The 26658-nt window shown below is 37.8% G+C and overlaps 1 protein-coding gene across 5 annotated transcripts in view; it reads right to left on the bottom strand.

Annotated features, from left to right (window-relative positions):
• Positions 1 to 20785, bottom strand: part of cuedc1a (CUE domain containing 1a) — a gene marked incomplete at its 3' end in the record, with an annotated part of 28575 nt that extends 7790 nt beyond the window's left edge. For 2 of the 5 annotated variants that reach the window (XM_083568566.1, XM_083568564.1), the window contains exons 1-8: positions 20456 to 20633; positions 5845 to 6231; positions 5537 to 5737; positions 3673 to 3803; positions 3272 to 3401; positions 2014 to 2212; positions 338 to 409; positions 39 to 128 (exon numbers count right to left, since the gene is read on the bottom strand). In XM_083568566.1, coding sequence (XP_083424692.1) covers positions 39 to 128; positions 338 to 409; positions 2014 to 2212; positions 3272 to 3401; positions 3673 to 3803; positions 5537 to 5737; positions 5845 to 5946 — 925 coding nt within the window. In that variant the 5' untranslated portion in view covers positions 5947 to 6231; positions 20456 to 20633. Of the gene's footprint in view, positions 1 to 38; positions 129 to 337; positions 410 to 2013; positions 2213 to 3271; positions 3402 to 3672; positions 3804 to 5536; positions 5738 to 5844; positions 6232 to 8771; positions 8911 to 20455 lie in introns of those variants that run through there. The other 3 variants (XM_083568568.1, XM_083568565.1, XM_083568567.1) reach the window with 3 other exon arrangements.
• Between the last annotated feature and the right edge of the window lie 5873 nt (positions 20786 to 26658).

Genomic DNA, 26658 nt, shown 5'->3' with positions numbered 1-26658 from the left:
TGTGTGTGTGTGTGTGTGTGTGTGTGTGTGAGCCTTACATTTGCCCATGTGCTTTAGTTTGTCACGGAACAAGGCATCGTCTGAGATGGAGGTGCAGGCTTCCTCAGAGCCTGAGGAATTATGATCACCTACACACACACACACACACACACACACACACACACACACACACACACACACACACACACACACACACACACACAAAATGCATCAAAAAACTATTGGATTCAGTACAAACGCACTTAACTGCAATGAATAAAAATACATAATCGCACACAGAGTCAGACAGTCTAAGACACACATGGTGATGAATGAGGAGATGATGAATGGTGGGTACCTTCAGTGGAACTCTTCATGCATGCGGATGAATGAGAGCGTTGGGATTTCAGAGACTCAGACCTCTGACGATCTACAACATAAAGAGCCAGCGTGAGATGATGGTGTAGACGGGGACAAGGGGACAATCAAATATTGATTGAACAAATGACCAAGTGTTCTGGTACTTCAGGTCTGAGAGGTAACAGGTGCAGAGTGCAGAGAGAGACCTTCAGAGCAAGACTGAAGATAAATTATATGTGGTGATATATCTTTTTTGCAGCCACTAGTGAAGAGTGCAGATGCACGAAAATGTAAGGATTCTCAAAAATAACTAATGAAATGCATGAAATACTCATGAAATGCATGAAAAACTAGGAAATAAGGAGGTAAAAAAAAGGAAGTCGAGGTGTGAAATAATAAGCTTGGATTGCTGCAGTAATATGAAGTCCTTTCTATAGTCTATATTGAGGAGTGTGGGAGGGTGTGTGTGTGGGGAGTTAGATTTAGTGATGTGACAAGTCCTTCAGGCTGCATGTGTTAGCTCACCTCACTTGGTTAGTGCTGGAGTCCTGGTTAGCTTATTAAGTATAGTCTAGCTAACAGCAAGGGTTTTGCTAGCATGTTTGCAAAACTGTTTTAAGGTGAGCTCTTAAAAATGGCTAAATTTATTGAAAGTAATTATTTTCATTATTATTCATAATAATAATAATAATAATAATAATAATAATAATAATAATAATAATAACAATAATAATAATAATAATAATAATACATATATTTAGAGAAAGTTATGGATACAGTGCAATTCTGAATATAATGTTATGAAGATACACATAATTTAAGTGCCCTTCTCAAATATCATTTTTAAAAGACACATGCATGTAGCTCTTATTTATATGCAACAAATGGGCAAAAGGCAAAAAAACACATGAACTGGTTCAGTGAATGACTGGAACAACGTTCTGTGGACAGATGAGTCCAAAGTTGACATTTTCGGCTCTAACAGAACAACAGAGAAAGAAGGCATTAAAAGACTTTTTCATACCCACTGTCATACATGGAAGTTGAAGTTTAATGGTTTGGGTTTGTTTTGTAGCAGTGAAGGTTTACTGAACCAACATGGCTGCCGTTTTCAGGACTGTGGCTCATTGAAATGAACTTCACCAAGTTCACCAAGTCAACAAGTCAATGACCTGAACAATATGTAATGGTTCTGTAAAGCTCTGTAATGGTTATTTATAGACGAAACATCAGCTAGAATGTTATCTGTCATGGAATGGCCTGCCCAGTCACTGAATCCTATTGAACAGCACTGGGATGAACTGGATCACAAAGACAGAAATAAATATCCAACTAGTCAAGAGAACATATGGCAAGTTTTACATGAGGCATGGCAACATATCCAATGAATGTTTAGAGAATCTAACAGTCCAAATTCCAAGAGGATGTAAAGCTGTTATTCGTGCTAAGGGAGAATTTTCGATAAAAACAAAGTTGTAGTCAATGTATGTATGTATGTATGTATATATATATATATATATATATATATATATATATATATATATATATATATATATATATATATATATGTATGTATGTATGTATGTATGTATGTATGTGTATGTGTGTGTGTGTGTGTGTGTGTGTGTGTGTGTGTGTGTGTGTGTATATGTGTATATGTGTGTGTGTCTCCACCTCTTTCAAGAGCGATAAGGAAGTCCCGGTTGCGTTGCAGCTCCCTCATGAACTCCTCGTTCTGCAGGAAAAGGGCGATGCGCTCGTCCTCCAGGTACTGCTTCAGCTTCCAGTCCTGCTCTGAGGCCGAGTACTGCGTCAGAGAGGACACCGAGGACGATGATGACGAGGAAGGCTGGAAAAGGCTACTCTGAGAACGCTGGGAATGGAGATGACAGGAAAAAATAGCAATGACAACAGTGCCTTCAGGATCAATGTGTCATTTCATCAGGAGGCCAAGTCAGAGAAATGACAAGCTGCTGTCCATTAGGGATGATTTAAACACCATGTAGAGTAGAGGATCTTTCTGTTTTCTTTATTGAAGTGTAAGAGGAACACCACGACTTAAGAAAAAACGTTTTAAGGATTTGTTATAAGAGAATTTGTTTCAAGGCTACAGACTAATAAATTAAAGAATGTCTTGGATAAAAAAATGAATGTTGTAGGTATTAGATGTTTTAATACATAATTAGTCGAGTATTCTACCGATGATTCAATCGATGAATCGAGTAAACGGATAAGAAGTACATTTATTTATACAAGTGTAAATAAGACACGGTTCTTAAAATGAACAAGTACATTGTTCCTTTTTAAAAAATTTACATTTTCTGTGTATTTTTCAATCTGTGAAACTAAACCCATTTAGTGCATTTAATTGCCATATTTCATGCAAATACAAAAACATAATAAAAAAAAATCTATTTCATATTTCAAAAAAGTTAAACAGTTAAAAATGTTTTAGTTTGAAATGATTAAACATTAACTTAAAAAAAAGCCTAATTCCAGATTTTATTCTCGCAATTGAAACTTTACTTCTTGTTAAACATCCAACATTTCTGGTGCATCCACCGATAACTATGTTCTCGGCCTGAAGTTTGAAGCTGTTGGTGTATGAACAAGGCCTCCTCTGCTTCATCTGTCTTGTTCTGTCCAGAATTGCTAGAAAAAGTTGGATTGTGCAGAGCGCTACAGAGTTTAGTGGGTGGTGCATCAGTAATAATGGTCTGTGGGGAAACACAGTGCTCCATGTGTAGTTAAATAGAATAAAAAACTATCAAGGCAAATAATTTGCCTGGATGCATTTTTGTATTCGAATTACTCGAGTTACTCGAGGAATCGTTTCAGGCCTAGTTACTTCAAATGTAAACTCAACATTTAATATACCAACATTTATCAGTACAATACAATACAATAATCCCACCTAGTACAATATTCCTACCTGTAGACTGTCGAGCTGCTGGGGAAGGATCCGCAGGAAGTCATCAGGTAGGTTGCCTAGTAATGGAGGATTCCAGTTCCTGTAGCTGCTGGCTTGCTGATGACCGGTTGGAGGATTAGAGGCTTCAAATCTGAAAAAATGTAATAAAATTACAAATAATAAAAAAATCAAGGTCACTCTAGAAGACGTTCTTCCATGCTGCTGTGTTTGTGAGGAATGAGTTTTGGGGTCATTTAAGGGGACGCCGTGTCACATTGACACGTTGTCACGCTTGAGGAGCTGCAGTGGTGTTAGACTGGCAGCAGGTGGAGAAGTGAGCAGCTTCCTGAAGGTGAATGAACAAATGATTAATCCTAAAAGCATGTTCTTGCAGAGGTTTAGTGCAAATGTCCATCTCTAACCTGGGAGGAGGAAACGGTGGCACGTCAGCCGGGTGCTTCCTGTCATAGATGTGCATCTCGTACGAGGGAGGAGAGTAAACAGGTGGGGGTTCTTCATCTGAGCTGTCGGGCTCTAACGTCCTTTCCAAGATCTGCACAAGAGCAAAATAATCAAATTACTTTCACTCTGTTTTTTATTATATTATTGTATTATTGCACTGTATGTATTATTGTGATTATAAAAATGTTTTTATTTTGAGCTTCTTTCAGGGTTTAGTGGTAAAGAAACAGGGCTTAAATTCCTAAGTTCTTTTTACAAAGAATATTCATTTTGTAACTTCATAGGTTTCCTACAGAAAAAAAATACATCCAACACTTAAGTAGTAAATTAATAAGGCTGATTGGACATGAAATTATAGTATAGAATGTTTTATTTTTCTTCCTTTTCTGTGTAAAAATATTTTTTTACTGTTATAATGGAGGCTAAAATAAATGATTGATATTTTCCAGAAATAAATTAGTTTGTAATAAATAGTATTTTATTATTATTATTATTATTATTATTATTATTATTATTATTATTATTATTATCAATACTGTTCTTTTTATTGTTAGTATTTTATTTATTTGTAAAATAAAAAGTGTAAATCTTACACAAACCTTTCTTCCCATTTTCAGCTGTAACCTGCTTTAGGGTTAAATAATATTTAAATAATCAAATACAGTAAAAAAAGAAATTCTAATACAAATAATTAGTGCATACAAATAATAATAATAATAAAAATTAAAATTATAAAAATAATAATTATTGTATACAAACTTTTCTGCTGAGTGAAGCCCAATATGGGTGTAATTTTAAGAATAAAATGTAAATTTTTGTATTTATTTTGCATTCCAGCCACATTGTTTTAAACATAAAAAATCATGGTGTGACACTGTAACACATAGATTTGTGCAATTCTAGAAAAACAAACAACCCTTTTAAACCAATCAACACTTTATTGGGTCTTGTTGTGTATTTTTGCGATAACACACATTAACACACTAACATCTGAGCTAAACTGCCTTTTTGAGTGCATCAGCAGCATTGGTGTGATCTCAGGGCAAAGCCAAAAAAGTCCAAAAAAGTATTTATAATTGATAAAGACATAACAAATCTTTAATCAAAATAAACTCCCACATCTATTTAATCATCCATGCATTTTCATTCAGGCCAAACCAAATCAAACTGGTCGGAATTCTATTTTATTCTATCAGAGCTGCTCCCGAGGATTTGTCTGCTCCAGTTGATGTTTAAAGAGATCAGGAAGGGCACGGATCTTGTCTTGAGCCTTTAAAGCTCTGTGTGTGCTGTTCAGGACCTTGGCAAGTAAACTGGGTCAAGCAGTTCTCTCAGACACACACATACTCACACAAACACACACACACACACACACACACACACACACACACACACACACACACACACACACACACACACACACACACACAAACACACACACACACACAGTCCTGCCCCAGGCATCAGGGCTGGTAGTTATTCAGGGCAGAGGCTTCACAGCTGCATACTGAAGACACGGAAGAAAAATGCTCCTGGGTGCTGTGTGTCCGTTCCTTTTTTAACTGAAATATTCTCACTTAAAGTATCAGGAGTGCATCTGATTTAATCAGGAATGGGCAGTAAGGTTATTTCTCCACTTAATAAACACTTTAGTCAATGTTTTTGCTAGAATGAATTGGAGTACCATCTTTAAACCATGAAGCAAAGGTGTACTAACTTTTTCTCAGTCATCTACAGCCAATCTTTACCTGCTGTTCTGTAATTAATCTACATGGAGTAGCTCAAAATCTTTTTGTGTGAGACACATCATGGTGGTCTACTTACCTCTGGGGGAATACTGTCCTCCGAGTCTGAGCTGTCATCCGAGCCTTGTCCATCCAAGCTCATCTGCAGGAGTTGGTCAATGGTTGAGTCCACAGCGCCATTATTGGCCCGCAGGACACACTCGATCACCTCGTGGTCCATGCTCGGAAACATGGTCTTGAAATCGTCCATGGCCTGGTTAAACTCCAGCCGTCGGACGTGCTACAGCGAAATAAATATTGTTACATGCATGTCATGTGCCTTCGGTTCTTTTCAGAAAAGTGAATGATTAAATGAGAAACATCAGGGAGTAGGAGACTCATAAGCACCTTTCGAGAAGACTTGCTGTTATTGAGCTCGGCGCCTCCATTAGCCCTCGAGCTGTGACTGCCATTGCTGCTGGCACTGCGCCGAAACAGGCTGGTCATCATCTATGGCTGTGAAGCTGTGCTTTTGGAGCTCTGGCCACTCTCCCAATGACCTCACCACTCTGTAGCTGTGCCCACCCCTGACCACACCTCCGTTATCCTGACATGGCACTTGTAATGTGAGAAAGCAGGACATTGGGAGACAGCATGGACCGCTTTTGGGTCTGAAGCTCCGGGAGATCCAGCAGCATCCAAACACTGTTAATGTGCAATAGTTGGAGAAGCCCTTCTTTAGACTTAAGTCAAGGGGTTTAAACTGTGGAGACAATTTAGGAGGAACCCGAAGATCTGCAACACAACAGAACAATTTATTCTTACGTACCAAAAATTATATTTCCACATATTTTCATAAAAATTTTACAAATTTTTTTCACACCACAACCTTTTCACACAACATATTAATTATTCATTTCCTATAGCAGCATACCTCCATGTGTTTTCATTAATGCCTCTCATTTCAGTAGAATTGCTCCAAACAAGTAATTTAATGTGCCTCAGTCACCTCATAAACAGAACTATTGACTTGAAAATATTCTTAAAATGTTTTAAGAATCCTTGGATGAGATCGTTTTTCTTGATGCAGAGTAGACACAGTTGCATAAAGACCATTTCTATGAGACTCCGGTCCACATTTAAATGCTGTGACAGATTGAGGTCAAATGAATAGTCCCACAAACACAGAAGCTCCAATGAAATTAAAGCGGTTTATCATTGACTATGTTGATCAGGATGGACCATGTATGTAACTGTACTGAAGATCGCACTGTGACGTACTGTCATGTTTTGCAGCACAATCTCATAACAAAAATAAATCTGGATTCATGGCTTGCCAGCAGAGGGGGAACTGATGTAGGAAGTAGACAAGTATGGGCACACAGCACATGTGACACACACACCAGACACACTTAGCAGTGTGATGCATTGCGCAGGAAGTGGACCTTCTTTGGCGCAATCTCTGTCTGTCCTGATTACGCCATTTCACCGTTTCCAATCTTCCCACAAGCCTATGACTCCGGGGCATCCCTGTTTCCTGTTTCCATAGCAACATACGTATTTCTGAGTGCGAAAGATGCGTGGGTTGCATCTACGAGGAGGAAGAGAAGGAGAAGGAAGAGGAAGAAGAGGAGGAAGAGGTGCTCTCTGCCAACTACACAGTGATGGTAAAAGCAGGGACCTCTGTATCTTTTGATTGGAACGCAGATGCTGGATATAATGCGTTCCTTCCGATGTAATTCACTGATCAGTCCAGATCTCACACAGTCAGAACTGCTTCACTCAAAAAAACGAAACAAAAGTGACATATTTCTTTTTTCCCATGCAAAGATGATTCAAATCTACTGCTTTACTTTGGATTTGAGTTGCATCTTGTACACATGATCATGCCTCAATGTCATACTGAATTTGTAGCAAATTACATTATTATGAAGAGAGGAACAGAGAACTTGCTGACTTGAAACTCACTTATTTTTAACTAATTGACTTTAGTCAGGAAACATCTTAAAATTTGTGTCTATACAATATCATTTCCAAATTAAAGAAGTTATTTATCGTTCTCAAGCTATATTAAGTTTATTAGGTATTTAAATAGGACCCATAGGAACACACGTGCTGGCAAATCTTAACGCAACTTTGAAGTTAAAATAATCTATAAAAACCTGGTCGACTTGGAAAAACGAGAAAAATCGCTATTTTTTTAACCCTTCTTCTTCTTTTGGCTGCTCCCTTTAGGGGTCGCCACAGCGGATTATCCGTCTTCATACACTCCTGTCCTCTACATCTGCCTCTTTCAAACCAACTACCTGCATGTCTTCACCCACCACATCCATAAACCTCTTAAAAAAAATCTTTGTGAATTTGTGACACTTGAAGAACACTGTCGAAGCTATACAGAGCATTTTATACAAATGTTATGGATGTAGCTTATGGCAATAACCACTTTAGTTTAATTCTCATTGTGGTCATTTTTTGCTCACTCATGGGCTTTCTGAGCAGATCAAATTTGGGCCTGGGCTCAGAACAAATCAATAAAGTGTTCTCTTTGTGTAATGTTCGGTTAGATGAGTCAAAAAAGAACGCATTGAAATAATATTCAGAACTGTAGGCGAGGAGTTAAAACAGCAGAGAACATGACCAAACTAAACAAGGAGAAGAGACAGGACCTCATCAAACATTCTCATCCAATACACTAGCACACAAAGAACATAAGAAAACACTGTTTGCTGTGCTGGAAGTCATGGCATACACCAAAAAAAGGAAAAAAAAATTGATAAAGAATTAATTGACAAATTTGTACTGAAGAATTCATCATAATTTTTCAGATCAAATGAAGAAAATTAGTGCTTAGGGTTCAATTAAAAGGCAGCAGCTGGAGATGAGGCTGAAAAGCACTGAAGTACCCCTTTAATGAGCTAACTGTAGTAAAGTAGGTGGAACTTTTACAAATGTGCACACAGGGAGACACCAGAAGCACAACTGGCCTAAAATCACACTCAAGTTTAAATATACTCATAAAGAACAAGTCGTGGAAACATTGTAAAAATAACTAGAACGAGCAAATTTAGCATCGTAATGTGATGAGGTCACCCGACTGTGCAGCAGGTAAAAAAAACCTTTGCTTTCATGCACTTAAATCTATCATTCTAAAGATTAACTCTAGGAAATGTATCAATTTGTCTCCTTTAGCTTCAAAATAGCAATATCTATCTGCTAAAAACTAGCAGGTGTTCTTGTTGGATAGACGGATAGACCAGGCATCAGAAACTAGGAGTAAAACAGAATGTCTTTTATTGTCTCAACATACACACACGAGAGCAAATGGTAAACTTAACTGAATGCTTTCTTAGAAGCATAGCCAGGAGCATGGAAACACAGGAAAGCATAGGAGCCTGGAAGCATGGAAGCACAGGGAACCGGAGAGGTAGGGCGTCCAGGTGATATATGGTCGTAACTAGTAGATCAGGCCGGTTGTGCAGGGGGATAGGGACCTTATAAAGGGTACAGGTAAATGGGGAACAGGTGTAGGTGATTAGTAGGAGGAGGACAGGTGTAGCTGATTAGTAGCAGGGAGAGGCTGAGTGAGAGTGCAGGACTCTGGAGCTGAGCGGCGGTGATAGGCGGCGGTGCGATGCCCTCGTTGGTGCCCGGGCCGGAGTGACAGCCTCCTCGGGGCTCTAGGGTGGAGCGACGGCCTCGTCGGTAATCGGGGGATGAGCGACTGCTTCCTTTCGGCTTGGGGGTGGAGTGACGACCTCGTTGGTGATTGAGGGTGGAGCGACAGCCTCCTCTGGGCTCAGGGGAGGAAGGCAATCCCAGAAAAAAAAAGAGGTGAACTGAGCGGCACCCCCAGCGAGGAACAATGGATCTTGGAGACTGGCCATTGTACTCAGTGGGGCTTGGAGACAGGGGATTAGGTAGGCTGCAGGGACAGCCAAACTGGACCCAGGCTCCTGTCGAAACTCTGAATAGCTTGCGCATAAGGTACTCTGGTGCCCCCAGACGTCTGCAATCCAGTCCGGGGCCTTCCCAGAGCGGTGGAGGCTGTAAAATGATAAACTTAACTGAATGCTTCCTTAGAAGCGTAGCCAGGAGGTATGGAAGCACAGGGACCTGGGTGTTGAGGACCACTGATGTACTGTATAACTATATACTTACTTTATAAACCAAAAATTTAACCGAAATCGCACACTACATGCACATAAAAAACTTATATAAAATATTTTTATTTTGTAACATTTTTTGCACTTTGCCTGAAGCTGGCCAACACAGTACCCCTGATTTCTGCTTCTTTCTTAAAAATATAGCATACAGCGCTCTCATTCACCCTGTAATGGCAACCTACAGCACTGCGAAGCTTGTCCAGAAGTTCAATCTCGTCTTGAAAAGTCATTGTCTTCATCCGCTTAGTTTCGTTACCAGAAGCTGTTGATGGTGCACGTTTTGGGGCCATTTTACTCTACAATACAGATACTATCTTAATTCACTACAGTAATACAGTAAAGTCTTGCTTAACAAAACATTTTATCCGCAATAGTCAGACAGTCAGTTATGTTCCATATGAGAACTCGCGATATTACTGATGCGCGATGTCCGATCCACTATATATCGAGGGATTACCGTATAACAAATACAATAATCAAGAACTAGATATTGCACACTCATCTGAAAATAAAATTACTTCTGGAGAGATGATCAGCCATTAAAGTACACTCCAGGCTACAGTCCAATCCATAATGAGTAGCCTGCAGTGGCAGCAATGAAAAACTATTTTCATTTGGTTCAGGAGCTGCTGTAGTTAATAGAAAAAGAAAGCCATTACTGGACAGATTTACAGCAGAGTTTTACAGCCTTGATTCCATCGCTTAGGTCAAAACACAACATGATCGTTGGCTTATGAAGCTTAACTGTTTGAATATGTAAAATAAGTATCTTAGCTACACCTTGAGTCCTAGTTGGCTCTATCTAACCACTTGTTTTTAATTCCCTGTCCAGTGAGAAATTGACACTTGATGACACGGCCGTGAAGTGCCTCATGTCTCATTTCTCATTTAAGGAAAAAAAAGTGTACCTCTATGCACACTTTAGTGAAGTCAACACTTATGCAGACCCAAAACCTTTTTGGTATTATAACAGATTGGAGTAATGGTGGATGAACCAAGGCCAAAAGTGATAGAGAAGAAAATAGTTCAATAATTTAACAACATTAAAATAAAACTAAATCCACCCTGAATAGCCCGTAGCCCAACACCCTCATCACCGGTTTCCTCCCCTCATCTACATGGTATTGCTCTTTGGAGTCAGCTTTTCTGGTCTTCTCTACTTCTATACTGGATTCCTCATTGAAACAACCCTAAGCATCTCCACAAAGCGCAGAGTGACAAAATAAGCTCTTGCTCGTTTATTTTGGGAGCCAACAAGAAAAATCTGACAACTTCAACTTCTCGGTTGTTTGTCACTTTGTATAAGGGTGTCTTCCAAATGTGAATTTAAATGTAAATGTATGGTTGACATTGCCAAAAACACCATTGTATCCATTTGACAATGTCAATTCTTGTATTGTTAGCAGAACAATCAATCTTTAAGCTCTCACAAGAATGATGTGATATACCAAGCCACAAATTGGCACTCGAATCACTATACCATTCACAGTATAAACATATTTGAAACTCATTTATACTTATTTCAGTTTGTTTTACAATACTTTTGTGGAGAGTTTGTATTGTCAGCTATTGCTAAATGAAGTACTGAAGAGTTTTGCTTTCAGTTCTTTTAAATGAAGTCTGCTTTAAACAAACCCTAACTCTAACGCTAACCCTGCTGTTTTGTCTAAAGCTGCATTTTTACCATTACGTGAGGATTACTAGTGAACTTATTGTGAGTTACAACCAATTTCACAGCTCAGTGTTCCAGTAATGTTTTACCATAATGTTTCTGACTGGTAACAATGTAGCAACATTGCTTTTCAAGCTATTTCAAGCATTTACACATTCATTCACCCACACCGGCCCTTATTTGAAAATCATTAAGCATTACTGGTGCCAGGGAAGCTTGTAGCACTGCCTGCCATACACAATTAAGCTTCCAAAGAGGTCATGCTGCTTTGCTTACTGGGAAATTGTTCAATATCTCTGCGTCAAGGCGGATTTCTAAACTGTTGATGCGACGTGCTGCAATATAGACCGCCAATGAATCTGTAACGTCCTTTTAGAAGCTCAAAGCTGTAGTCCAGGATTAGATCTACTTTAATGGCTTGATCGCGCCCTCGTCAGTTGCAGATTATTGTTCTGATCTGTTCGTAAGGAGAGAGAAGGACGGAAAGAGAACACTGTGCTGATGATGATAATGGAGCTGTGGAGATGCACAAAATGCATCCATTACCAACAAGGTGACCATGTGACCATTTTACTGAGATAATAATGCTGAAAGTTCCCTTTTGTTGTTAGCTGGGGAAGTGACAACCCAAAGGCTCCACTGTGCCATGAAGATAAATGATTCAACACAAGTGGCCTAACTAAAAAATAAAAATAAAATAAAAAAATATATAGAAAAATGAAGCACCTAGTGTTAGAAGCTGCAGAGGAGAAGCTGCCATGATTATGCCACTACCTGTCAGATTTCATGCAGCGCTCCTGTGCAATATTTCAAATGCGACACCCACACATATACTGGAATTGACTTTCACAATTGACAGCAAGCATTATTAACAGAACATCAGTGGCATTCATAACAACCTAAAACCATAAGCCTGGATTTAAACATGCGGTTTTAATGCATATTTTTGTGCCACTCTCCTCGTATGTACAGGGTGATGATCTAACGAATGCTTTTCTGCCAGCCTGAATAAATAAAGCCAGCAAAGTTAAATCATTCTCTGTCGTTTAAAAGAGCCTGATTAGTGGCTTTGGTGGTACAAGAGGACAGCAGTGTCCTTGTGAACAAAATGTAACAGAAATGTAACAGAAATGTAACAGGGTTAACACTTAGACAGTGGGGCAACTCTGTAAAATTATGCACAGATCCCATACAGGAAGCAACTCTATACTCAAGATTTTAAGGAAATATGAATGAGTATGAATGTCTAGAATCTAATCTAAAGAAATGCATATACAGAATCTCACAAAAGTGAGATATATCCCAGTTTAAGTGTAGATTAAAAACATATCTTTTTAGCAAAGCCTACACATAACACACATCACACACATCACATCACAACCTTGTGCTCCAGAATATATGATCACATGCACATTATCAACTTGTGCTGTTAATATCATGAACAGCAGCTACGCTAATTCCTCTCCACTGCTTCTCTTTCTCTCCCCATCCCGAGGCATCCTGAGGTTTGGCCAGCTCCAGTCACGTCCCACCTCGTGAAGATTATGGACCTATGGATGATCATGGAGAAGTAGATGCCGAGTGTTGAAAGGCCCTGGCATGGAGAAGCTGATGCTGGATCTATGATGATCACAAATTGTTCTGTATTGTTGAAAGATTTATGACCAAACTTTTGATGTCACCCATATGAGGATGGGTTCCCCTTTGAGTCTGGTTCCTCTCAAGGTTTCTTCCTCATATCATCTAAGGGAGTTTTTCCTTGCCACTGTCGCCACGGCTTGCTCATCAGGGACAAACGCACACCATTCACCTTCACTGTTGTTTTCTGTAAAGCTGCTTTGAGACAATGTCTGTTGTGAAAAGCGCTATACAAATAAACTTGACTTGACTTGACTTGACTTGAGTACACCCCTCACATTTCAGCAACCATTTTATTATGTGTTCAAGGGACGATACTACTGAAATGCAACTTGGATCTTCTTATAGCCTCGGCCATCTTCGTGATGAGCAACAATTGTAATTTTCAATTCCACAGAGAGTTCTTTGCCACGTTTTAACTGCTCTTATACAAGATACACAAATTTGTATGGTTCTGTCAAGCAGACAAAAACATGAACATGATGAATAGTGGCTTTGCATTTTTGAAGGACATACAGCTGTTATCACTTAGGGTGTACTCACTTTTGTTGCCAGATGTTTAGACAATAATAGCTGTATGTTGGATTAATTTTAGAGGAGATCTGTAATGCTATACAAGCTGCACATTGACTAATATAAAATATATCATTTTTATAGTATTATCCCTTAATAAGATCTACTAAAATGGTTAAATGTGAGGGGTGTACTCACTTTTTTTTTTTTTTTTTAATACATACATGTATGGAACTTTTGTAAGTGGCCATGAAACGTAATCATTTGTTTTGTAAGTGTTTATTTCCAAGGGCAATTTATTAACTGTTTTACAACAAGTAATGAACACTTTGGGCCAAGAGTGCATGAACAAATAATGTACCAATTTAATTTAGAAATTTTATAAAGCACATTCCTAATGAAGGCAAATGTTCAACCTTTGCAAACATGGATTGTTCTCACTATCAAGGATGAGCAGATCATATTCAGAGCTATATCCAATGAAGGCTAAGTGCGTTCAATCGAGAAGCTGTTTTATTATGATCTGAATACAAGAGTGTTTGTTGTCCCATGCCTGTTGTTTGCAAGCCCAATTTCCTCAATTATGGCTCAGAGTTCGTGTTTCTCGTCCGTGCAAATGTAATCAGAGTCTAACCGCACTGTACATCTCTATGGCAACCCTTCCGTCTGTCAGTCCAGATGCCTGTCTGATGCATGCCGACTCTCAGACTAATTGATTCATTAAGGATTATGAGCCCTCTGCTCAGGGACGGTGCATAAAAGAGGAGGATTTAGGGCAAACTGATCTCAAATGCATACTATTCAGCCAAAAAGCCTGAGGCAGGACTTAATTCATGAAAAGCATGTTAACTAGCACTGCTGCAAGATCTGAATCCATATTTTCAGTCTTTATTAATCCTGTAAAACACTGGGACACTATCAAAGATGGATGAACAGAAATGACAAAATGACCTGTAGGATTGAATGATATCACATATACATTTTATATCTTTATATAAATTAAAAATTCATAAAGTAATTTTAGTTGTATTACATTTTAACTAGTCTGTGAACAAAGCAAGGATCAGAGTATTAGCACATAATTACAAAATGTAAGGCTCAGATTTTCCACAAAAGTAATGTATGGCTGGACTGTGATATCTGACAATTTGACTTTAATTTTTAAAAAGGAAGTGAGATGAGTATAGAGGAAATGGTTGGCACTCTGGATAGGGGGTCTGCTGCAGGCACTGAAGTGAAATGTCCCAGGTGGATGTGGGATGTATACACTGTTTTTGTCAACAGATTGGAAAAATCTAGTCTTTTATCATTTTTAAGAGACACGTGCATGTTTATTTTTATATGTAAGTATAAATTTGAAATTTTTGGCTCTAACAGAAGAGCTTATGTAGGATGGAGAACAGGAGAGAAGATGTAATCAGACTGCCTCACACCCACAGTCAAACATGGAAGGTGGAAGCTTATGGTTTGGCATTGTTTAGTAGCAGGGAAGGTTGGGGGCTTATTCCGGGTGAATGGAATACTAAACCAACATGGCTACCATTCCATAATTCAGTCTCATGCAATTCCATCTGGACTGCAGCTAATTGGAACCACTTCAGTGTACAACAAGACAATGACCATACGTCCAAGCATTTATTTATTCTAATTGAGAATTAATACTTTTGTTTGGTCAAAGTAAATCTTCTTACAATTAAATGACCTAGTTTATTGCATATACACAATAGAAAAGTGTGTGTGGCTCCTAAAACAAACTTTTGACAAGCAAGTTCTAATCAGCAGAGGAACAATAGTGGATTTTGCTTCAGAATTGATATATTTTTTCTTAAGAAATGGCTGCTCACAGGTGCCACTTCCTTCGGCTTAAAGGGGCAGATCTTTCATATAAATCTTTGCACTCGACAGTGAATGACTGTGCCTGAGCTGGCATTAATCAAACAGTAGGTCTATTAAAAATCTAACAGATTGCAGATCAGTCTGCAAAAAAAAAAACAATTATAAAGATTTGACTGTCAGAATCAGATGCCTTTCAAACTGGCAGAGAATTCTCATGTAAAAGCAAGTCAGTGATCCAACCAACCAGAATGTGGTGGCTGACAGCTTAAATATGAGCTGCATCACCACACAGCCATGAGTGTAAAGCTGAAGAGGTCTCAATTAATTGAGATTCTTCCGGAACATCTTTCATTTAGAAATGCTAATCATTTATCGTCATTTGAACTGAAGCACTTTAAGTTCACAGTTAATAGCAATTTAGAGATTTGAAATAAGTTTACAGTGAATAAAGACATGCAGGTGCCCAGCAAAGGTGTGTTCAAGCAGATCATAAACTAACAAATTGAATAAATTGTTTTACATAGGGGAAGCATTGAATCATTGAGGGGTAGCATTGAATCAGTCTGGATAGAAAAGCTATATATTGTACTACAAATACAACACAATAGAGTACAATTGATAGGTAAAAACACATGTTGTACATGTGCAAACTAGCAATCTTTTATCCAAACTGAGAGACTTTAATCACTGTTAATATTGTGAGGTTGTTTATGAACATTTTTGTAAGGAGTCTCCAGTCTCAATGCTTTGAAGGAGTCTGAGATAAAGACGAAAGTTTATGTTTGACAATAATGAATGAGAATGTTTATAACTGTTATAACAGTAAGTGATAATAGTAAGTGTTGTAAATATTAACATAACAATAATAGAAAAAAAACAAACGATACATGTTGTTCAGTAAAATTGTGGTTTTCTAACATATATAATTTTGCAATAGTGATGAAAGACCTCTTTATTAATGCGATTAGACTTAGGGGTCCTTACAATGACTTACAAATTTGAAATATTGGAATTTTTACAGGCAAAATTATTCCCTTGACACATAAATATTTAAAAAGCTCCACATTAATATTCATACAATTGTAATTATTGGCAGACTAGTATGATGTAAGAGGAATAAAACCCTTTAAGTTTTGGAAGGGAAAAGTATCAGATAATGATATAAAAGATAGAAAAGCAAGCCTCCAGGCATTTCAAGAATTCCTCACTTACCTCACATTATTATTTGTTAAAACATACAAGGGTTTCAGCTGATACCTTTTGTACAAGTTTGTTCTTCTGAACCACTTATCTATAAAGAGGAATTGAATTTCTCTGCTATTCAAAAGGACTAGACAAGCTAAGTCACTATGTCACTGTAACTCTTTTACTAGAATCACAACAGAAGCAAAATTGCATTTTTTTAATTGGCTGTGTCCTTTTCTGAGATAGATGTGTTTACAAAAAACTCTATTGTGATGCCAAGATTGGGCAAGACAAGAACACTTACATAGCCAGGCACACATTTGAGCCAAAAGCTTGCTGGCCTGAGAGAGGCTAATGTCCTTGTTTCTGACCTGTTTTGAACCAGAGGAAAGATAAGGGAGGAAAAGAGAAGAAGAGGGGGTGAACCAGGACAGGGTGTTCATCCTGTACATTTTTTCCTTCCAAGAAATTTTACCTCCGTCACCAGCATTGTGCAATTAGCGCTTATTTTCTAAAAGCTCATAATGAGCAGCATGACATGCATAAATAAAGTTTATCTGGGCCACAGAGCACAAGACTACTTTCTACCACAGCAGATATGAAAACACTGACATGCGCAAAAAGTCCAACCAGTCTATATAATTGTATATAACAAATAATATACCCAAGACTGGTTATATTGTATATGAGTGTGTATATTTTGTGTATATGAGTTCTTCTCAGATTAACAGAAATGTGGCTGGAAAAAAAAAGTAGAACACTGACCCAAATATTTTTACCCGCCATGGGGCTATTTTTGTACTGGGTGGTCTAGCGAGCTACCTAGAAAAGCTACCTGGTGTTTCTAATTTTATCTTTGACTATAAAAAATCATATCCCAAACATCTCTGTCTACACTCCGAACTCTGGAAATGTTGGGACTTTTTTTTTTATTATTATTTGAATAAAATGAAAACTAAAAGACTATCAAATCACATGAGCCAATATTATATTCACAATAGAACATAGAGAACATAAATATTTAGACTGAGAATTTTTACACTTTATTGCACAAAATGGAAATGTCAAAGCAATTCAGGTTGTATTTATAAGACTGTGTATAAGATTTTCATTTTAACATGTTCGAGTGATATCTGGAGTCTTAATAGAGCTCTACGCACTAAGGATCTATGTTGAAGGAAAAATACATGTACCAATGCACTTTCATGCAATTATGCAATCAGTCATGAAGAAGCAGTTCGGTGTATAAATTGTGGAGATATGGGTCAAGAGCTCAGTTAACAACAAATATCAGAATTCTGAGAAAAGATGAGCTCTGAGGCACAAGATCAAGGAAAAACCTTGAAAAAAAAACAATCTATTATCCAATCTATATTCTGTGATTCTTGTTCCTGACACACAGAAGTGGAACCTGATGTGTTCTAATGCTCTTGTAGCCAGTACAGCTCAGGGCCTCATGTTGAGACACTATTCTGCTCACCCCGGTTATATAGAGTGCTTATTTGAGACAGACTAAGTGCTAACTGATTGGGATTGAGTTTGGTTTGATTGGGTGTTTCATTATGTTATATAAATGTTAAATATCATCATTACAAACAAAGGGAGAAAATAACTCTGTATAAATAACTACGTCTGGCATTCAGAACATCACCACAACCAATATTAATGCCATGGTAACCATGCAATCTCTGCATACCTCTGGTAGTGCACATTGGGGGTGTTTGCGCTTGTGATCATTTGGACTTCTATAACAGGAGCAATCCCAGAAAGCTCTTAGCCATGGAGTAAATTATTTATTTATTTTTTACATTTAGTTAAACTGGAGAACCAACAGTGTCACAATATTGTGCCAATATCAATAATACAAGTCATGATCTTCACAGGAACCCATGCAGTAACGTTTTTTTAGCCGATTGGAAAATATAAATGTGATCGCATTCCAAACACACAAATTTGTTGCTCATGGTGGTTTCTGGCCATCCATCTCCATCTGTGGCATAGCTTAAACTGCTTACAGATAAGTGTCAGCTCGCCCAATGTGAACTGGGCTGAGGAGGTTCAATTAATCATGTGGGATGAGTGCAGTGAAATCATGCCTTTAGCTCCAATACAGTGTGTGTAAAAAATTTAAGAAAACATTCTCATATTCACATATGACTCTATCATGAATCCTAGGTGAAATATCCATATTATAAGCATCTGTTTTTAAAAAAGAAAGAATAGAATAATTGTCCAAAAGAATATGAAATATTGAATCGGTGAAAATGTCAAGAAATAGACTTTATTCATCTAAAAATTCCTTGTTTATTTCTAATTTCTGATGGTAATGATACTGATATTGTAAAGTATCAGTTGATATAAATAAGAATCTGCCATAATATATAAAAAAAACAACATCTTAAAAAAAATAAAATACCCAACAAAAGCTTAAACCTTTTCAATTACTTAATCTATACTTGGATATATACGTAGAAAATGGATATATCAGATCAGAAATCCTGGGTATTTTTTTACTTAATAATTTAAGCTAATGCATTTTCAAGATCAGCTTTTTTGATACAAATGATTCAAATGTGCATTAAACATAGTTGTTCTACTGTAACGAATCAAACTCTATATATAAAGAAGTAAAGGAAGTAAAGACTCCATAAAATGTCATATCGCTATAGTGCATATTGTAATTGTGAACATTGTTATACATTAAGGTTTATAGCTCAGATCTGTTGTGCATCAATTTACAGAAAAGTCTCAGAACTCCATGCATCAAATTTCCACTTGCCATGTCTACAAACTTCCATCCATTTTCTATGCTGTTTATCCAGCACAGGGTCACAGGGATGCCTGGAGCATATCGTGGAACAAGGACACACACACACACACACACACACACACACACACACACACTACGCACAATTTGGAAATACTAATCACACTACATATATTTGGACTGGGAAGTTAACTAGAGTACTTTAAGAATCCTGTGAAGTCTGAAGAACCAGTAAACTCAGCATAGAAGGGACAGGAGGTGGGATTTGAACCCCTAACCCTGGAGGTGCTAAGCACTAACTGCCCCGTTTAGAAAGTTCTCTTGGTTTTATGTCACGTGACTTTTGTCACATCATCTCTTACATGATTACTCATGATCACAGGTGATGTAACATGGCTATATGAATGATTAGAATGTAACTTCTCATAATTTGTTCCCCAAGAGGATAATTAATGATTAATCAATGGTTAATTAATTATTTCCTGTAGTTCAAAACTTAAATTCAGCTTATATTTTGACTATTTGTGTGTAATAATGGAAACAATTTTTATATGTTTTTGTATCTCAGATTCTCTGCAGTTTCAGAGCCCAGCACTATAAACTGCACCTTCACACCTCTTTCTCAGAATGTGATCACATTTTAGTCACGTGTGCAAAAAAAACCCACGATAAAACCTTGATTTTTTGTAACACAATGTTATCCTTGAATGGCTGAGTCTATAAGCCTTTTGAGATCCCTCACACACACATGCACTGAATGACATTTATTGCTTGCAGATTATAATAATAATAAATAATGATTATCATTTTCAGGTACAGGTAAAGCAACAGTCTTTCTTTTGAATGCTCGTTGTCAGAAATATATATATATATATATATATATATATTTTTAAAGATTCAGAAATATTTCTTGCACTGAAATAAAACGTTTTTCAAATTAAAATACATCTACATGACAATATGAATGATTCACCGTCCTCATTTCCTACAAGGATACAGAATAAGCGATGACATCCTGGTTCAATCCCAAATAGATCTCTTTCTTGGTGGATCATCTAGTGCACAAGGCAGGCTGGTGAATCCCGTCTTAGAAGTGCACTTTCAATTGAAGGAAGCAGCCATTTGGGATGTGACCCTTCAGGTTTGATCCACCGGTAAAATTTGCTTTAATCTCATGCAGAAGATTTTAGAGAACATGCAGCACACATGCATCATCAAAAGCACCACGTTTACAGCTGGACTTACCAGGTAAAGCACGCGCGACTCCGGTGCGTCATCTTCTACAAAGATGAAGCAGCTCCAAACTGAGGAGAGGAAAGAAAAGACACTGAAAGGATGCTTCGTCTTGCTCGAATACCCTGCTGTGTGTGTGTGTGTGTGTGTGTGTGTGTGTGTGTGTGTGTGTGTGTGTGTGTGTGTGTGTGTGTGTGTGTGTGTGTGAGTGAGTGTGTCGGAGCGCAGGTTTGGTGAAGACGGAGGAGGAGGAGGAGGAGAAGTATGAGGAGATGCAGCACTCTGCACACTAAGAGCTGGAGAGCATCCTAGCGGATAGAAGCGCTCAGTGCAGCTCAAAGCAGGGCCTGATCCTGTGCTGCGTGTCTCAGTGTTTCATCATGGAGACCCCCAGACATGTGATGACGTGATCATAAGACGAGCTTGCATTTGATGCACTCTTGACATGTGAATATTATTAATGTGATGAGAAAAAATTGAATTGAAAATTATGTGACAAATGAAATTTGATCAATGCACAAAAAAATATACTACTGAAAATAATATCAGGCATATGACATTATAACCTTATGACAGTTGAAGTGAATAACACTGATTGTCTCTTCATCATGGCACATGTTAGTGGTGGGATATATAAGGCAGCAAGTCAAGTTGAATTCTATAGCGCGTTTTACAACAGACATTGTCTCAAAACAGCTTTACAGAATGTAAGAGTGAAGGTGAACGATGTGTGTTTATCCCTGATGAACAGCTATTGTGACTGTGGCAAGGAAAAACTCCCTTAGATGTTATGGGGAAGAAACCTTGAGAGGAACCAGACTCCAAAGAGGAACCCATCCTCATTTGGGTGACATCAAGAGAGTGATTTTAGTCTTTAAAACAATACAAAACACCAGAGAGTGAGAACTAACATGAGCACTGGAGTGTAAGATTGTGAGTAATGTCCTTTCTACAGTCTACTACAATCCTTTGAGGTTGTGGAAGCAGGAGCTACTGAGCAACTCATAAAATATCTCAACATTTGTGATCATCAAAGATCCAACACCAGCTTCTTCATGCCAAAACCTTTAAACACTCAAGTGAACATTTTCCTTAAAGTTGTTAGAAGCAGGGAAAACGTGTAAAAGATTTAAGGGAGTTAGACAAGGGCCAAATTGTGATGACTGGGTCAGAGCATCCCCAAACTTGTGGGATGTTCCCTGTCTGCAGTGGTCAGTATCTATCATAAATAGTCAAAGGAAGGAAAAGTGGTGAACCGGTGACAGGGTCATGAGTGGCCAAGGCTCATTGATGCACGGGAGGAGCGAAGGCTGGTCTGTGTCGAAGACAAGCAACAGATGAGCTCCTGTAGCTCAAATTGCTGAAGAAGTTAATGCTGGGAATGCTCGACAGGTCAGAACTGTTTTTGCAGGAAAAGGGGGACCAACACAATAGTAGGCAGGTGGTCATAATGTTATGCCTGGTCAGAAAGAGAGAGAGAGAGAGAGGGGGGGGGGGGGGGGTGATGGAGGTGTGTGTGTACGTTATAAATGCTTATAGACTGGTCAGCCAATAAAGAATAACCTTATGCTAAAAAAAACCCCTATAATTAAATCATGTAATGAATCATGTTGTTCTTTACACGTTTTATTGAATGAGTAACAAAAACATCTTCTTCTTTCAGCTTCTCCCATTAGGGGGCGCCACAGCGGATCATCCGTCTCCATACACCCTGTCCTCTACATCTGCCTCTTTCAAACCAACTACCTGCATGTCTTCCCTCACCACGCCAGCCTTGCTGATGCAGAAGTATGATTTTATGTCTGTCCAATCCTGTGATCTTTGGAATTTTGAATTGAATGATGTCTCATTTGCAGGCTTCCAATTAATTAAACTCACATATTGTGTGGATGTAAAGCTGAAGCATGTCTTCCACAAACCAGGTGTCAAAGTCATTTCATCTAATTTTGATATGAAATTATATATACAGTAGTAGGGTTATTAAAAAGAATAGAAATTAGTTAAAGTTTGATAACATTTAGGTTTATTAGAATCATGTGTGCAAAAAGTTTTAGGCAGGTGTGAAAATGCTGTAAAGTACAGAAATCAAATCAATATTTGGTGTGATCACACTGTGCCGAACCTGGCAGGTAGCAGATGTTCCAAACATCTTGGAGAACTAACCACAGATCTTCTGTGGATGCAAGCTGCCTCAAATCCTTTTGTCTCTTCAGGAAATCACAGACAGACTAAATGATGTTGAGATCAGGGCTCTGTGGGAGCCAAACCATCACTTCCAGGACTCCTTGTTCTTCTCTACACTGAAGAGAGTTTTTATTGACATTGAAAGCATTTTTGAGGTCATTGTTCTTTTGCAGAATAAATTTGGGGCCAAATTTGCAAGAAACCTTCATCATGCATCACTGTTGCTTTGGCGAATAAACTGCTTCTAGCTGCAGCCAAATATTTCATTTTTTTATCTTTATTTTTTATTATTTATTATTTTTTTGGACTCATCAGACCAGAGCAGCCATTTTTCTGCCGCCCAGCTCCTATGATTTCATGCATAGTTGAGTCTCTTAGTCTTGATTCCACACTATACGCTTGACTTTTTGGCTGCAATTATTCTATGAAGACCATTTCTGTTCAGACTTCTCCAGACATTAAATGGGTGTACCTGGTTTCCACTGGTTTCTGCCAGTTCTTTGTTGATGGCAGTTCTGGAAATGTTCTGATATCAAAGGGAAGTAAACATGGTGCGTCTTCATTTGCCGCATTCAGTTTCCTCAGTCAACCACTGCGATTACAGTCCTCAACATTGTCTGTTTATTTGAGCTTTTTCAAAACAGCTTGAACAGCAAATCTTGAAACCCCAGTTTGCTTAGAAATCTTTGCCTGGGAGAGGCCTTATTGATACAGTGTACTACACTGGGTCTTGTTTCTGTGCTCAGTCTTGCCATGGTGACATAAAACTGTTTTTCACAACCTCACTTTAGTAGTTTGGCTGTTTCTCTTCCATAGTTGTTTATTTTTAAGTTACATAGTGGTTTCATCCTACTTACAAAATTAATTGAAATCATTACCACCTGCTTGGTATAATTGTTTAATCATAATCTGGTTTTACAAAATCCCCAAAGTTGTACAATGTGCAAAAGGTTTGAAATTGAATAAGTAGTCACACCAAATATATATGATTTTGATTTTTTCCGTGTTTGGTCAATTTTCCCTTTATGTAAAGCATTTTGAAAGCATTAACTTAAACAAAGTCAGAAATTGTTTAGGATCTTATATATTTAATTTTATCTTAAATATCCCTCATATACCTGCAATTTAATAAGTGTGTGCATATAACTTTGTTCCGAAAATTAAGAGGATTGCATCCAGGCAACCGAACCGAAAGCCCTGCACCGAAAACTTTCGGGACGAATACGTGTACCGTTGCATCCCTGACATATATATACAGTACAGACCAAAAGTTTGGACACACCTTCTCATTCAAAGAATTCTCTTAATTTTTATGACTATGAAAATTGTAGAGTCACACGGAAGGCATCAAAACTATGAATTAACACATGTGGAATTATATACATAACAAAAAAGTGTGAAACAACTGAAAGTCATATTGTAGGTTCTTCAAAGTAGCCACCTTTTGCATAGATTACTGCTTTGCACACTCTTGGCATTCTCTTGATGCCTACTTTCAAGAACCTACAATATGACATATTTTCAGTTCATTTTTTTCTTATGTTTATAATTCCACATGTGTTAATTCATAGTTTTGATGCCTTCAGTGTGACTCTACAATTTTCATAGTCATTAAAAAAAAAAAAAACTCTGAATGAGAAGGTGTGTCCAAACTTTTGGTCTGTACTGTATATATAATATATATAAACTTTTGGTCTGTACTGTATATATAATATATATAAACTTTTGGTCTGTACTGTATTTATAATATATATAAACTTTTGGTCTGTACTGTATTTATAATATATATAAACTTTTGGTCTGTACTGTATTTATAATATATATAAACTTTTGGTCTGTACTGTATTTATAATATATATAAACTTTTGGTCTGTACTGTATATATAATATATATAAACTTTTGGTCTGTAGTGTATATATATATATATGAGCCATTCTTTCTGTAATGCATGGTGAGGCCTATTAAATGTGCCAATAGTGTTTGTGTGTGTGTGTGTGTGTGTGTGTGTGTGTGTGTGTGTGTGTGTGTGTGTGTGTGTGTGTGTGTGTGTGTGTGTGTGTGTGTGTGTGTGTGTGTGTGTGCGTGCGTGTGAGAAAGGGAGAGAGTTTCTAATAAAGTCGCAGCGCGTCGTGAGCGCGCGCAGCTGCCCGGTGTGTTTGATCAGTTTATTGCGCTGCGCAGATGGCGCACAGCGGTATTGTGCTCACGGGTCACGTGACCCCCGCCCTCTTTATCCCTGTCCCAAGAAAAAGCGGCTGAAACAAAAGAGCTCAAACCAAAGCACCTGCTCTGGTCCAGAGATTAGAGCAACACACACACACACACACACACACACACACAGATTACAGAGAGCGGACTGTACCAAACATCCCCTTGATTATACGAAGACACGCGGAATTAGCCACGCTTTTATCTGAAACACACACACACACACACACACACACACACACACACACACACACACACACACACACACACACACACACACACACACACACACACGAGAATGCTTGCTGCAAAGAATCATCCAGTTTATATATATATTTTATAAATCTAATCAAATAGTTTTTTTTTTATAATATTAAATGAAAAATGGTCCATTAGGGTCCAATGTAAAAATATAAAATAAAATAAAGCTATATTCAGATGAAATGGAAAGATTTCTATATATAAAAAATATACACACACACACACATATATATACATATATATACATACACACACACACACACACGCACATATAAATAATTGTACTATATGTTGTGTGATATAACTATTTCCACACAATTGAACCAAGAATAAAGTATAATAGGAATAAAGGAAAAGGAGAATAAAAGAAATCGTATAAATGAGCTAAATTACTGAATAATTGTGGTAAATACTGATTTAAAGTGATCGCTAGACTGAAACTGATCCTAATAATAATTATAATAATAATAATAGCATGTTAATAAATGGATGCCAGTGCCAGCAGCCATGTGTAGCTGATTACTACAAAGCGTAATCACACTTTGCAGGGAGCAATACATGAAAGTAGAGAAGTGAATCGAACAAGGGCCTTGTTCATTTACTCTGTACGTCTTCTACAAACTGTTTTCTCAGCAATGTTTGGATTGAAATCTGGAAAAGAACAAAAAAAAAAAAACAAAAAAAAACACAGCTCAACAGACTACATCCAATCCAGTAAATCCAATAGGGGGAAGGGAAGATGGAGGCACCAGATGGAGCCCTATGAATAAAAGATTAAAGAATAGACTCCATTTTCAGGCACTGCTTTAACCCTTAACCTCAGTTTCCAGTGTGTCGTGGTGAGGTACTGTCTGATCTGGTCGGGTCGACGGTTGGGAGGAAAAACCGAGATATTGATTTTCCGCTGTTATGTACAAAACCTTTTGGGTCTGTGATTTCCCCATGCGGAATACATTAGCAGGATATCTTGTGCACCCTGGGCCAAAGGTCAGCGTTTAGAAACTCTCGTCCAGCCGGGATGTCCAAGATGGCATACTTTGCACGGGTACTAGCAGGAACCCTACACAAATCCATGTTACTTTTTCAAATGTACTTCATCAAGGATATAGTACTAGCATACAGGGTCATACAGCTCAGTTGAATGGAAACACCCTTACTCCAAAATGAAATCCAAGATTAGACATTAATTTAAAAGTGTATGTTAAAGTAACTAAGACTTAAACAATCAAAACAATTTGTTTTTGAGTTCCACATTTTTTGTTAATTTCTTTGTTCCTGTCAGTATTTTTTTTTCCCCAAGTTGTAAAAGTTGTTTCTCATTGGTGGAGTAGTTTCCCAAATCTTTCCTGAGATCAGGTAAAAAAATTTTTGTTACATTTTGCATGTTTTCCCACATGTGGGGTTCTCTGGTTCTTCCTTTCACTTTCCAAACAGTTGCTGGACTTGCGACATATTCCAGGCTCAAATTCTTGGAACGCTGATTCATAAACAAACAAACAAACAAACAAACAAACCCTAAACTGGCATAAAAATAAATAAATAAAAAAAAAATCAACAAAAA

Source organism: Silurus aristotelis, assembly GCF_946808225.1.
Source record: "Silurus aristotelis genome assembly, chromosome: 18".
NCBI classification, from domain to species: domain Eukaryota; kingdom Metazoa; phylum Chordata; class Actinopteri; order Siluriformes; family Siluridae; genus Silurus; species Silurus aristotelis.
Note: the sequence above shows the minus strand (reverse complement) of the source record. Positions and strands in the feature narration are given on the sequence as shown.